The sequence below is a fragment of the Nerophis lumbriciformis genome, linkage group LG30, assembly GCF_033978685.3.
Source record: "Nerophis lumbriciformis linkage group LG30, RoL_Nlum_v2.1, whole genome shotgun sequence".
Taxonomy (NCBI): Eukaryota; Metazoa; Chordata; class Actinopteri; order Syngnathiformes; family Syngnathidae; genus Nerophis; species Nerophis lumbriciformis.
Window position 1 is genome coordinate 25,972,848 of NC_084577.2, and position 15,446 is coordinate 25,988,293.

The following is a 15,446-nucleotide window of genomic DNA, read 5'->3' on the forward strand; positions in this document are numbered from 1 at the left end:
ATGTCTCTGCTCAGGTATTTTGCGACAAAACAACCCGGTTCTGAAGAAATCCCAATGTTGGTCACATCTGGGTGCTTGGAACGGTGAAAAAAAAAGTTCACACGGTGGATTTTGGTTTATCGCTCCCTGCAGACCAGTTCTCATAATTCCTAGGAATGAGCGGTTGTTGTGGACGTTGGGAAAGACAAACAGAGGCACACCGGACGGAGAGCATGTGTAGAAGTTAAAAAAGGGAGCCACAAAACTGACTTGTTTCTTTTCTGTCCTGCTTTTGTGTGTTTCTGCCGTGTCTGTTTTGAAGAAGAAGAAAAAAAAAAAAAACGCCCAACCCTTAGCTCACATGAAACTTGAGGTGGAGGGAGGGACATCCGGGAATATAGCGAGTGGAAACTCCACCCAAATGGGGGAGGAGTGTCTTCGGCAGTCATAAAAAGTGCAGCGGACCAGCAGACCTCAACATACTTAGCTGTGGACACAAGTATTGAACAGTGAACAGAGGATTTCAGTTGACTCTCTCGGCCTGAAGGGTACAGCATGTCCGAAATGCGTGACGACATTTTCACAAAGGTGAGTCAATGTTTATTAGTAAACAAACTTGTGGTTTGGTCGCATTTAAGTGTTGGAGTTGTTTGTGTCAAGCATTTCTGCTGATTAGCGTAAAGAATGACAACTATGTTGCCACGTTGAAGTCAGACTTTGCAGAATATTTGTGTTCTAACCGCATCGACCGTTTGCAACAGAACTTCTTGAACCTGGCCCTGGACGACGCCTTGCTCACAAGACAATCTCAACTCAAAGTCCCGGGACTGGGTCGACTGAACCGGTCCGCCTCGATCTTTTCGCCCGACTCCCCGCCCACGCCATCCGACGTCGGTTTCGGCAACGATGACAATGGCAGCTCGCTCTGGTCGTTCAACATCTGGAGCCAGGCCCCCGGCCTTCAGACAAAAACATCCGCCCTGCAAGCGCGCTCCATGAGCCTGACTGAGTCCAGCATCTCCCTGCTCTCCACGATTGAGCAACTCAAGAACCTGGAGGCTTTTCCCTCAGGACCTGCAACGACGGTGGCCCCGCCGCCAGGCTTCCCTCCCGCGTCCAATCTGCCACCCCAGGTTCCGCCCATGCTCTCCTCGAACCGGTACAAGACCGAGCTCTGCCGCGGTTTCCAGGAGACCGGCAGCTGCAAGTACGGCAGCAAGTGCCAGTTTGCCCACGGCGAGGCGGAGCTGCGTGGAATGTACCGTCACCCAAAGTACAAGACGGAGCCCTGCAGAACCTTCTACAACTTCGGGTACTGCCCGTACGGCTCACGTTGCCACTTCATCCACGAGGAAAGAAGCAGCGGCAGCCAACTCGCATCAGCCAAATTCCAGCAAAACCAGACCGCAACCGGCGGTCAGAACCCACGCCACCAGCTTCGCCAAAGTGTGAGCTTTGCAGGCTTCCTGGGCTCGTCCCGCACCTCCCCTCCGCCTCCGTTCTCTACATCCTTCGTCGATCCAAACCTGGGTTTCAGCAGGGCTCCGTCCGTCTCCCCGCCCCCGGCAGACCTCATTTCCCCGGTGTTCGGCGACTCCCACTCTCGGGACGTGGCGGCCTTCCAGTTTGGCACCCACCAAACCCGCGCCAGTTCCGGGGACATCCACAACATTCCTCTCATCGTGGAGCCCAAGGCCTCGCGCTGCCTCTGCGGCCACGGCAATGACTTCTCCGCTTTGCAGGGACACGGCGGCAGAGGCTTCTCCAAGACGCTGGACGGGAACCAGCAGGACGGCAACACGCTGTACGCGGGCGGGTCGATGAAGCACGCCAGTCTGCAGCGCTTCTCCTCCGAGGACTCCCTGGAGGACAGCTACAGCAGCAGCAGCGGAGGCTCCAGCGGGACTGAGTCTCCGACCTTTGACGCCTCGTCCAACAAGCGGCTCACGGTCTTCGAGCGCCTCTCCTTGTCCGACTAGGCGGACCCCTCAGGATAAGAACTGTGTCTGTCTTCGTACCCAGAACTGATCAGGACAAGTCAACTTTCTGACACTTCTTAATTTGTCAAATCCGAACTCATCTTGGGCAAAGAGATCGCTCTCGTGCCGATTGGGGTGTAGCAAATTCGACCTTGTGGTCTTCCACCAATCAAATTCCTCGTAGCGGCAGTTTGATTGGTTTGCGATCAAACTGACTCGTCAGCGGTGACCATCCTCGTGCCTTAAAGACTCTCCCTGCCTCACCAGCTCCTCAGTGCCAAGAACAGTATGTTTGATGCCAAGACCCTACACCTACACGATGCCATTTTATCTGTGACATGCACTTTACAGCAAATTGGAATGGGAGAAAACTGCCTCCTAGTAGCATTCAACCAAAGCTTTATACTTCCCGCTTCTGAGTGTGTGTGAGTATGTGTGTGAGTACATATGCTTGTGTGTGCCTTTTTCTTTTTTTTACGAGACCAGGGGTGTAAGCGGATGCAAGATCAAAAGTGTGCATGAGAAAAAATAGATGTGAATACACCACCCAACATTTTGTAATTTTAGCGCTTTTCTTATTTTTTTTTTTTTTTTTAAATGAACCCCTTCTAAGGTCTCCTGTTTGATTGACAGCCTGGTTCAGGGACTCCGACGCCACAGTATTTCTTTTTTTTTTTTTTGGTTATTGGTTGCCTCGCATTGTTTTAACTTAAACTAATGTATTTATTCTATTTATTTCTGTTCAAAAAAAAAAATGTATTTTGTACTTTATTTATGAAGAATTATTCCGAGCTCTGTGAATTACCAATGTGAGAGAGAGAAAAAAGGGAGTAGACAAAAAAAAAGAATCTTATATTTTTAATTGTCCAAAAAGTGTCTAAATAAACTTCTGAATAAAGAAATGAGCTGAATTGAGTTTTCTATGGGAGTTTCATACATACTTACTGACACCCGTCCCTCGTTTATGAACTAATTTCTATAAACTTAGACATGTATAGCCCTCTTTGACTTACACTTAATGATCCACAAGGGAAATTGGGAAAGGATGGAAAGGATAATGCACAAAAAGAGGGTGGAAACAAAATGTATAAAGTAGACTAAAAACATACCATAGTAGCAATATAAAACACATGTAATATTGACATATTATATATACAGTATATAAAATATACTGGTCTATTATATTATATAATATACACAATATATAACACATCCCAATTACCATGTACAATATTACTAGATATATACTATACTATATATTAAGTTAAAGTTAAAGTATCCATGATTGTCACACTCTCTGCATTTGACCCATCACCCTTGATCACCCCATGGGAGGTGAGGGAAGCAGTGAGCAGCAACGGTGGCCACGCCCCGGAATCATTTTTGGTGATTTAACCCATTCCAACCCTTGATGCTGAGTGCCAAGCAGGGAGGTAATGGCTCCCATTTTTTATAGTCTTTGGTATGACTCGACTCGGGGTTTGAACTCACGACCTATATTACAGTATATATATACTCTTGACGTGAAATAACACGCTTTCGTCACCTTTACACTCTACGAATCCGGCACTCAGTTGTAATACACATCAAACAAACAGAGGACTTGTTTGTTTCTGCAGTGCAAAAAATATGACTAAAGTGGTGAAGCTGTATTTTCATTTAAATTGACAGTTTATTTAAGAAACATATATATTACCACGTATTGTATAAAAAACTATTTTTTCATCACTTTTTGCAGCATATTTGATTATTATTTACTTTGATAATATTCTTTGTGATTAAAACATGCTTTTATATCATTACATCCTGTTAAACTGTAAGCCAGTTAGATATAGTTACTGAATATGATTAAAATCAAGAGTAAGATTGCTAACTCAGTGTTAATATTTGAGTGTGCCCCAGACCCATCTGTCGTGGTAAAGATGGGCCAGTAGGTTAAAAAGGCCGGTCTATTGGTATGGTCCCCTCTGACGGCCAATAATACTGTCGTATGGTTATTCATACTACATTTAGCACTTGTTATGCTTGAAAATGTACATTTACATCACAGATGCACTACAGATGTAGCTGTTTCATAACCCCCGCCCCAAAAAAATATCTGTTTCTCAGCTGTGGGCCATGTGGGCCGCGGCGTGAATCAGTTGTAATACCGTTTTCCACCACGTGTGGCAGTAATGACAATATCAAACAAACAGAAGAAGTCACAGAGAAGTTTCTTAAGCGCAAAAATTATGACTAAAGCGGTGAAGCTGTTTTTTAATTTGCACTTTAATTTTTTGGGACATATTTTTTAATAATTTAGTCGATTTTAGCACAACATATTGTGTGTGAATGTATTTTTCCTCAGTTATTTACAAGATTAATATTCAGTTATTACTTATTGTAATAATCAGCATGACCTAAGCCTAAGGTTTATGCATTATATACATATTTGTGTGATTAACACATGCTTTTTATATAATATGAAAGTAGGTTACATGTCATTATTGAATATGATTACAATTAAGAGTAAGATTACTAATTTAGTGTTAATATTTGAGTGGAGATGAAAAAGTTGGACCCCGAGGTCAAAAAGGTTAAGATCCTCTGCCTTACAGAGCAAAATGTATCATTTTTCAAGCCGAGATAAAAAGAAATGCATGAAAACATCATAAAGAAAAATAATTAGTTTGAAAATGGTATTTAAGTTATTTGATGCATGAATAATATAAAGTAACAGAGGAACAGTTAATTGCATTCATATGTATTTAAGTCCAATAAATGTCAAAAGTGTTGACCGCACTGATAAAGTACGTTCATTCTCTCACACAGATAGTTCGCATCATTTCAGCGTAAAGCAGAATTATGCGTACTTTTATTTGATTTACTATGCATACTTTTATTTTAGAACATGTTCAAACCTGTAACTTGTTTGGAAAAGCTTTTATTATCATTTAAAAGAATATACTGCGACAAAATGCATAAATAAGATAAAGTAACAGAGGAACATCCATCCATCCATTTCCTACCGCTTATTCCCTTTGGGGTCGCGGGGGGCGCTGGAGCCTATCTCAGCTACAATCGGGCGGAAGGCGGGGTAACAGAGGAACAGTTAATTGCATTCATATGTATTTAAGTCCAATAAATGTCAAAAGTGTTGACTGCACTGATAAAGTATGTTCATTCCCTTGCGCAGATAGTTCGCATCATTTTAGTGTAAAGCAGAATTATGCGTACTTTTATTTGATTTACTATGCATACTTTTATTTTAGAACATGTTCAAACCTGTAACTTGTTTTGAAAAGCTTTTGTCATCATTTAAAAGAATATACTGCGACAAAATGTGTATATAAGATAAAGTAACAGAGGAACAGTTAATTGTATTCATATGTATTTAAGTCCAATAAATGTCAAAAGTGTTGACTGCACTGATAAAGTATGTTCATTCTCTTGCGCAGATAGTTCGCATAGTTTCAGCGTAAGGCAGAATTATGCATACTTTTATTTGATTTACTATGCATACTTTTATTTTAGAACATGTTCAAACCTGTAACTTGTTTTGAAAAGCTTTTGTCATCATTTAAAAGAATATACTGCGACAAAATGTGTAAATAAGATAAAGTAACAAAGGAACAGTTAATCGCATTCATATGTATTTAAGTCCAATAAATGTCAAAAGTGTTGACCGCCCTGATAAAGTACGTTCATTCTCTTGCGCAGATAGTTCGCATCATTTTAGCGTAAAGCAGAATTATGCATACTTTTATTTGATTTATTATGCACACTTTTATTTTGGAGCATGTTCAAACCTGTAACTTGTTTTGAAAAGCTTTTTATCATCATTTAAAAGAGTATACTGCGACAAAATGTGTTGAATCGAGAGTGGATTTTAAATCAAATTCTTGCTCCAAGAATTAGAATCAGATTGCATTTTGACTTAAAAGATTCACAGCCCATAAATTTGCTTTAGTAGTTATTTATACTTTATAAACACCATATGCTTATACTGTATTTGATCTGGCTCATCTGGATGAAGTTCCTTACTTAATCCATTCCAGGGTTGCGCGGAACCAGCCAAACCCCCACTAGCCCAGGGGTGTCCAAACTATGACCCTTGAAAATACTTTGAAATCGTAGCACAGCATTTACACATTTGACACAATCCAAACAACCTTCCCTAGTCATGGTCCAAAAAAAAAAAAAAAAAAAAAAAAAAAATGCAACAAACAAAGGTCAACACACATTTTCACACAAAACACAAACTGTTGACTGAATATTGCGATATTATAAAAAAAAACATCAAAACACCATAAAAAAAAAAAATTTGAGTGCATGATGGGAAAAATGTAAAACACTCTCTCCACACATTTTTTAGCGCATTTTAGCTGCTTGATATTTCTGATTGATTACAAAACTTCAAGGTAGGAGTCAAACTTTCACATACTCTTAATATCCAATTTTATTAATTATATATTCATCATATTTATATAATATGTACACACAGACATTACATATAAATTAATTAAATTTAAAAATATTTTGCGCCAAGCAATGTTGCGATTTTTTTAATGCCAACAAAATAAATAACTCAAACGTGCCAACGTAAGTTACGTAAGGCTCCACTTTTAATAATAATAATAATAATAATAGATTTTATTTGTAAAAAGCACTTTACATTGAGTAAACATAAATAAAAAGATAATAAATAAATAAATAATTTAAAAAAATAAAACAAGAACAGCCAAATAGCGAGAACTAGTATGCATGTATCTAAAAAAAGGCTTTTTTTTTTTAAAAGAAGGGTTTTTAAGCCTTTTTTAAAAGCATCCACAGTCTGTGGTGCCCTCAGGTGGTCAGGGAGAGCGTTCAACAGACTGGGAGCGGCGGAGCAGAAAGCCCGGTCTCCCATTGTTCGTGGCTCTGTCCTCGGGGGTTGGAGGAGGTTAGCCCTTTCCAAAAACGCGCTACCGTGATGCTAATGTACATTGGCTTTTGCTATATCCATGCTACTCACTAGCATTAGCAATTTTACATGGCGATTTCAACACCTCCAAATTTGGTGATTAGCAACAAAAACTGAGATGCGCATGAGAACAAAACAGCTGGTGCACAGGAAGTGCAGTACTTACAGTATTGACACTTTTTAGGGCGCAACAAAAAACACCAAAAACAACTGGCACATCTTGGATTTGCAGTAAATAGCCAAGTAGGCTTTTTTTGGTTTAAAAAAAACAATTTCTGCACACAAAGATAAACTATTCTACTTCTCCTGAATTTTGGGCGCATTTTTCTGCTCGCCGGCCTTTATTGTCGTCGTCAGCAAAACCATCATAAGTCTCCGGGCTCGATGTTGAAACGCGGCGGTGTTGAAATTTCCGCTTAAAACTCCCAGTTTGACCTCGTGTTGAGCAAGCAGGTCTCCAAAGCAAAGAAAAAAGCTCATCCGATACCCTCCGAGCAGCGTACTCTTTGCACCGCGTCGTTAGAAAAAATAACCCCCGATACCACCCTGCGCTGAAAGAACTCTGCCAAGTCAAAGCTGAGCACGCTTTTACTTTGAAAATATTCATCTGGCAATCCGAGTAAGAGCGCCTCCGTCGGACTTGGAAGAGATTCGATTTCCTCGTAATGAATAAATGGTCGTGGAATCAAACCAGTTCATGAAATCTTTAATCTGCAGTTGTACTTCCGTTAAAAAAACCAAAACAAGGTTATATTGTAACTGTTTGTTGTTCCGAGGAAGCCTCATTTGCATAACGAACGGTGTTCGGAATAACGGCATTACCTTTACTAGTAACGAGTAATCTAATGACTTTTTTTGTACGGTACCGATAGGTTTAATGTAACGTGGCACGCTACTTTTGATACTATTGTTTGATGTCAAAAGTAGAGCAAGTTCAATACAGGAAGTAACTTTTTTTATACGATTGAAAACAAAAAGCTAACTAAAACAACTCGGGATCAAATACTGTAGAAGAAGGCAACATCACACAGCAAACAACACAAAACATGTAAGTGCACAGACATACACACTACTACTACTAGGAGGGAATAATGAACAACAAATCAATGATTGAAGTGACAACATTGCAAGCCTATAATACCTCGTTTGTGGACAAGGAGACTACAGCCACATTCAGTCTATTTATTAACCGGATGTAACATAAGTCAGGGTTCTCTCGCCGACGTTACACTTTTTTTAAAGGCACACACACACTCTGCTTTCATGAAACGTCTTTCAACTGCATTTGCCGGATTTTTAAAGTTTTTTTTTTATTTTATTTTTTGTTTTTAAAGTAACACAATAACTACTTTGCCCATAAATGAATTACAAAAGTAATTCCGCTAGTAATTTAGTTCCTTTTTGGAAAAATTACAAGTAACTATGATTACTTTTTAAAGTAATTTCCCAAACACTGATAACAAAGGCAACATCACACAGCAAACAACACAAAACATGTAAGTGCACAGACGCATACACACTACTACTACTACTACGAGGGAATAATGAACAACAAATCAATGATTGAAGTGGCAACATTGCAAGCCTATAATACCTCGTTTGTGGACAAGGAGACTACAGCCACATTCAGTCTATTTATTAACCGGATGTAACATAATTCAGTGCACACACGCACACTCTGCTTTCATGAAACGTCTTTCAACTGCATTTGCCGGATTTTTTTAAGTTGTTTTTTTTTGTTGTTGTTTTATTTTTAAAAGTAACACAATACCTACTTTGCCTAGAAATGAATTGCAAAAGTAATTCCGTTAGTAATTTAGTTACTTTTTGGAAAAATTACAAGTAACTATGATTATTTTTTAAAGTAATTTCCCAAACACTGATAACGAAGGCTTCAGGATATTTTGTCGAGAGTAGGGTTGTCACAATACTGATTCAAAAAGACAAAAATCATGTACTTTTAAATTCACTACTTTATTAACAGTTTTAAGTATTTGATCTTACTGTAAACATATTTTTGCACAGAATTTTATCAGTTGACAAGAGTTAATTTATGTTTATTTTGTCTATAAAGCACACTAAAAAAAATCCAAAAAATTCAAAAAGGCACACTCATGATAACGTACTTTTTTACAGTATTTTGGTCATTTTCGGCATGATGATTTCACAGAGCGCATAGCAACAAATGCTACTTCAGTCAACAACAACATAGAAAGCACATTTTGTGTTTGCTTCCACCTGTGGCGGACTTTGTGCGAGGCGTGTAGCAGTATTGCTACAGTCACTGGGATGCCGACTGGCGGGATGGTTGTATTTTCAGCACCTGTGCTCTGACAAAATATCCTCCGACTGGCGGGATGGTTGTATTTTCAGCACCAGTGCTCTGACAAAATATCCTCCGACTGGCGGGATGGTTGTATTTTCAGCACCTGTGCTCTGACAAAATACCCTCCGACTGGCGGGATGGTTGTATTTTCAGCACCTGTGCTCTGTCAAAACATCCTCCGACTGGTGGGATGGTTGTATTTTCATCACCTGTGCTCTGACAAAATATCCTCCGACTGGCGGGATGGTTGTATTTTCAGCACCTGTGCTCTGACAAAATATCCTCCGACTGGCGGGATGGTTGTATTTTCAGCACCTGTGCTCTGACAAAACATCCTCCGACTGGCGGGATGGTTGTATTTTCAGCACCTGTGCTCTGTCAAAACATCCTCCGACTGGCGGGATGGTTGTATTTTTAGCACCTGTGCTCTGTCGAAACATCCTCCGACTGGCGGGATGGTTGTATTTTCAGCACCTGTGCTCTGACAAAATATCCTCCGACTGGAGGGATGGTTGTATTTTCAGCACCTGTGCTCTGACAAAATATCCTCCGACTGGAGGGATGGTTGTATTTTCAGCACCTGTGCTCTGTCAAAACATCCTCCGACTGGCGGGATGGTTGTATTTTCAGCACCTGTGCTCTGACAAAATATCCTCCGACTGGCGGGATGGTTGTATTTTCAGCACCTGTGCTCTGTCAAAACATCCTCCGAATGGCGGGATGGTTGTATTTTCAGCACCTGTGCTCTGACAAAACATCCTCCGACTGGCGGGATGGTTGTATTTTCAGCACCTGTGCTCTGTCAAAACATCCTCCGACTGGCGGGATGGTTGTATTTTCAGCACCTGTGCTCTGACAAAATATCCTCCGACTGGCGGGATGGTTGTATTTTCAGCACCTGTGCTCTGTCAAAACATCTTCCGACTGGCGGGATGGTTGTATTTTCAGCACATGATCTCTCTTTGAGCTGCTCAATTCAGAAAAGTCCTCCCTTCTCAGATTTAAAAAAAATAAAAATAGATACATGTTTCCTAGCATTGTTGCCATGGTCTTATGCGGTTTTTCCGTTTGTCAAAAGCCAGCGCCGGGATTTTCAAAGTGGACCAACTTCTCGGCTTTGTACCAAAAAACTCCTACTGTACACGTGGAATGCATTTCAGAAGGAATACAGCAGCAGCAGAAGTGCGTTGTTAGCGTTTTTAGCACCTCCGGCTAGCTAAGTGCAGCTTGAACCGGGCAATGTATCACTACGCCAGAAAAGTAGTTCCTCGACGTTAGCTCCTACTATAACAATGTAAGAGCTAACTTTGGTTATACACAGGTCGCGGAGCGTTGTTGGAGGTTTTTGGATGTTTTTAGGGTGCTTCTAAGGCGGGATCGACACAAACCTGCATCGTTAGCTGCCTCTGATAGCAGTTTTTTACTATTTAGAACGCACAGAAGAGAAAAAGACGAAGATATATGTTTTTTTTTTTGAAAGTGCAGTTTGCATTTAAGTTACTTGCTGGGCTATTTGTGCATAAAGTGAGGAAGGGATTATTACGGCCCCATTCCTGGCTGGATCTCACATGAGAGGAATGCAGTCTGCTGAAAATGATGGAAAGCGCCACGCTACATAGTAACTGACGCTGTGGGCAAAGTTGGAATTGCCACAAAACCCATTTTAAGATATCCAACACTCTACTGAAGTGGATACTACACCCTCTCAATTTGTCACGTTTCATGTGTCGGGTAAACCGGGACAATCCCCTTCCTACTGTACACATTAGGTAACTTATTAATAGCTTTGTTTCATTTGTCTTTGGTTCAGTTAGTAGTTTTAACGCCCTATAAAAAAGTGAATGTGGACATACCACACAAAAAAAAAACCTTTTTAGTGTGTTTGTGGTGATACTAGTCAGAACTCTGAAGGTTCTATTGGACCTCATCGCGCCCGCAGAGCTACAACCGTGCATTGTCTTCACAAAGTACTAAACCGTGTTCTACTTTGGACCGAGTGGCAGGAAGTGTTGCCATGACAATGAACAATGTGTAAACCGCAATGTGTAAACAGCAACGGCGAGAATAATGGATGTGGACGGTGTGTGTGTGTGTGTGTGTGTGTGTGTGTGTGTGTGTGTGTGTGTGTGTGTGTGTGTGTGTGTGTGTGTGTGTGTGTGTGTGTGTGTGTGTGGGTGTGTGTGGTCATATATACAAACTGACTGTGGACGGTGTGTGTGTGCAGCTATCCTCCACAGTAAAAAAAAAAAAAAAGGAAAAAAAAAAGGAGAAGCAAAGTTCTGCTGACTTTGCATCAATAAAATGTGACTTTTTGAGAAAATGCACACTATTTTGAATCAGCAAAAGCTGAAGGAGCGTCATCAAAATGTACATGCAAGTCTTAGTCCGACCAAGTAAGGCTCGTAAGTCGGGCCCGCCTTTCTGGTACTGATCTTTTTTCTGCTGCGTATTATCTCCGGAGTTAATGGTGCACCTTATCATCAACATGGTGCAAACATTACCGAGAGAGACCGCACGGCTGTTAATGATCAACCACTAAGCTGTTAGCGTCAGAACCTTTCACCCGTGTCAGCTGATCCTGTACACACACACACACACACACACACACACACACACACACACTCTTACAGTTTAAAACAGTGTGCGGATTAAAGTACACGTTTGTACACAAGATAAACTAGTGGGATTGAATGCAAAAAATAAAAACCAGGACCAATTCATTTTTTTTTTTTTTTCATTCACAGGCCTTATGTAAGACAAGAACACATACGTTTGTTGTTTGAATGCATTCTAAGTCATAAAATACGGCAAGTAAGAGGCGGCTAATGGGAGAACTTTATTCCGCCCGTAAAAACTCTCTAAAAACATCCAAAAACCACCAAGAATACTCCATTTACTTCTCGTGACCTGAATGTTAATCAAGTTTTAGCGATATTGTTATTATAAGTGCTAACACAGACAAATTATTTATGAATTAATCTAATTCATTTAAAGGGGAACTGTAATTGTTTTCTAAATTTTGCCTATCATTCACAGGCCTTATGTAAGACAAGAACACATACGTTTGCTGTTTTAATGCATTCTAAGTCGTAAAATACGGCAAGTAAGAGGCGGCTAATGGGAGAACATTATTACGCCCGTAAAAACATCCAAAAACCACCAAGAATACCCCATTTACATCTCGTGACCTGAATGTTAATCAAGTTTTAGCGATATTGTTATTATAAGTGCTAACACAGACCAACTATTTATGAACAATCTAATTCATATAAAAGGGAACAGCACTTTTTCTTAATGTTGCCTATCATTCACAGGCCTTATGTAAGGCAAGAACACATACGTTTGCTGTTTTAATGCATTCTAAGTCATAAAATACGGCAAGTAAGAGGCGGCTAATGGGAGAACTTTATTCCGCCCGTAAAACCCTCTAAAAAATATCAAAAACCGCCAACAATACTCCATTTACATCTCGTGACCTGAATGTTAATCAAGTTTTAGCGATATTGTTATTATAAGTGCTAACTTATAATATTGTTATTATAAGTGCTAACACAGACCAACTATTTATGAACAATCTAATTCATTTAAAGGGGAACAGCACTCAAGAGGTGGCTAATAAGATAACTTTATTCCGCCCGTAAAACCCTCTAAAAACATTCAAAAACCGCCAACAATACTCCATTTATATCTCGTGACCTGAATGTTAACCAACTATTTATGAATTAATCTAATTCATTTAAAGGGGAACTGCACTTTTTTTTTTTTTTTTTTTGCCTATCATTCACAGTCCTTATGTAAGGCAAGAACACATACGTTTGTTGTTTTAATGCATTCTAAGTCGTAAAATACGGCAAGTAAGAGGCGGCTAATGGGAGAACTTTATTCCGCTCGTAAAGACCTCTAAAAACATCCGAAAACCGCCAAGAATACTCCATTTACATCTCGTGACCTGAATGTTAATCAAATTTTAGCGATATTGTTATTATAAGTGCTAACACAGACAAATTATTTATGAATTAATCTAATTCATTTAAAGGGGAACTGTAATTTTTTTCTTAATTTTGACTATCATTCACAGGCCTTATGTAAGGCAAAAACACATACGTTTGTTGTTTTAATGCATTCTAAGTCGTAAAATACGGCAAGTAAGAGGCGGCTAATGGGAGAACTTTATTCCGCCCGTAAAAACTCTCTAAAAACATCCAAAAACCACCAAGAATACTCCATTTACATCTCGTGACCTGAATGTTAATGAAGTTTTAGCGATATTGTTATTATAAGTGCTAACGCAGACAAATTATTTATGAATTAATCTAATTCATTTAAAGGGGAACTGTAATTTTTTTCTAAATTTTGCCTATCATTCACAGGCCTTATGTAAGGCAAAAACACATACGTTTGTTGTTTTAATGCATTCTAAGTCATAAAATACGGCAAGTAAGAGGCGGCTAATGGGAGAACTTTATTCCGCCCGTAAGAACTCTCTAAAAACATCCAAAAACCGCCAACAATACTCCATTTACATCTCGTGACCTGAATATTAATCACGTTTTAGCGATATGGTTATTATAAGTGCTAACACAGACGAACTATTTATGAAATTATCTAATTCATTTAAAGGGGAACTTCACATTTTTATTATTTTTTTTGTCTATCATTCACAGGCCTTATGTAAGACAAGAACACATACGTTTGTTGGTTTAATGCATTCTAAGTCATAAAATACGGCAAGTAAGAGGTGGCAAATAAGATAACTTTTTTCCGCCCGTAAAAACCTCTAAAAACATTCAAAAACCGCCAACAATACACCATTTATATCTCGTGACCTGAATGTTAACCAACTATTTATGAATTAATCTAATTCATTTAAAGGGGAACTGCACTTTTTTATTTATTTTTTTTGCCTATCATTCACAGTCCTTATGTAAGATAAGAACACATACGTTTGTTGTTTTAATGCATTCTAAGTCATAAAATAGGGCAAGTAAGAGGCGGCTAATGGGAGAACTTTATTCCGCCCGTAAAAACTCTCTAAAAAAATCCAAAAACCGCCAAAAATACTCCATTTACATCTCATGACCTGAATATTAATCAAGTTTTAGCGATATTGTTATTATAAGTGCTAACGCAGACAAATTATTTATGAATTAATCTAATTCATTTAAAGGGGAACTGCCCTTTTTTATTATTTTTTTTGCCTATCATTCACAGTCCTTATGTAAGACAAGAACACATACGTTTGCTGTTTTAATGCATTCTAAGTCGTAAAATACGGCAAGTAAGAGGCGGCTAATGGGAGAACTTTATTCCGCCCGTAAAGACCTCTAAAAAACATCCAAAAACCGCCAACAATACTCCATTTACATCTCGTGACCTGAATGTTAATCACGTTTTAGCGATATTGTTATTATAAGTGCTAACACAGACCAACTATTTATGAACAATCTCATTCATTTAAAGGGGAACAGCACTTTTTCTTAATTTTGCCTATCAGTCACAGTCCTTATGTAAGGCAAGAACACATACGTTTGTTGTTTGAATGCATTCTAAGTCATAAAATATGGCAAGTAAGAGGCGGCTAATGGGAGAACTTTATTCCGCCCGTAAAAACTCTCTAAAAACATCCAAAAACCACCAAGAATACTCCATTTACATCTCGTGACCTGAATGTTAATGAAGTTTTAGCGATATTGTTATTATAAGTGCTAACGCAGACAAATTATTTATGAATTAATCTAATTCATTTAAAGGGGAACTGTAATTTTTTTCTAAATTTTGCCTATCATTCACAGGCCTTATGTAAGGCAAAAACACATACGTTTGTTGTTTTAATGCATTCTAAGTCATAAAATACGGCAAGTAAGAGGCGGCTAATGGGAGAACTTTATTCCGCCCGTAAGAACTCTCTAAAAACATCCAAAAACCGCCAACAATACTCCATTTACATCTCGTGACCTGAATATTAATCACGTTTTAGCGATATGGTTATTATAAGTGCTAACACAGACGAACTATTTATGAAATTATCTAATTCATTTAAAGGGGAACTTCACATTTTTATTATTTTTTTTGCCTATCATTCACAGGCCTTATGTAAGAGAAGAACACATACGTTTGTTGGTTTAATGCATTCTAAGTCATAAAATACGGCAAGTAAGAGGTGGCAAATAAGATAACTTTTTTCCGCCCGTAAAAACCTCTAAAAACATTCAAAAACCGC

At 39.2% G+C, this 15,446-nt stretch overlaps 1 protein-coding gene across 1 annotated transcript; it reads left to right on the forward strand.

Annotated features, from left to right (window-relative positions):
* The first annotated feature begins 417 nt into the window (after nt 1-417).
* On the forward strand, nt 418-2,869 carry LOC133572814 (uncharacterized). Its single transcript, XM_061925842.1, has 2 exons — nt 418-567; nt 741-2,869. Exons 1-2 carry the CDS (start codon nt 535-537, stop codon nt 1,956-1,958), a joined length of 1,251 nt encoding a protein of 416 aa, XP_061781826.1. The 5' UTR covers nt 418-534; the 3' UTR covers nt 1,959-2,869.
* The last annotated feature ends 12,577 nt before the right edge of the window (nt 2,870-15,446 follow it).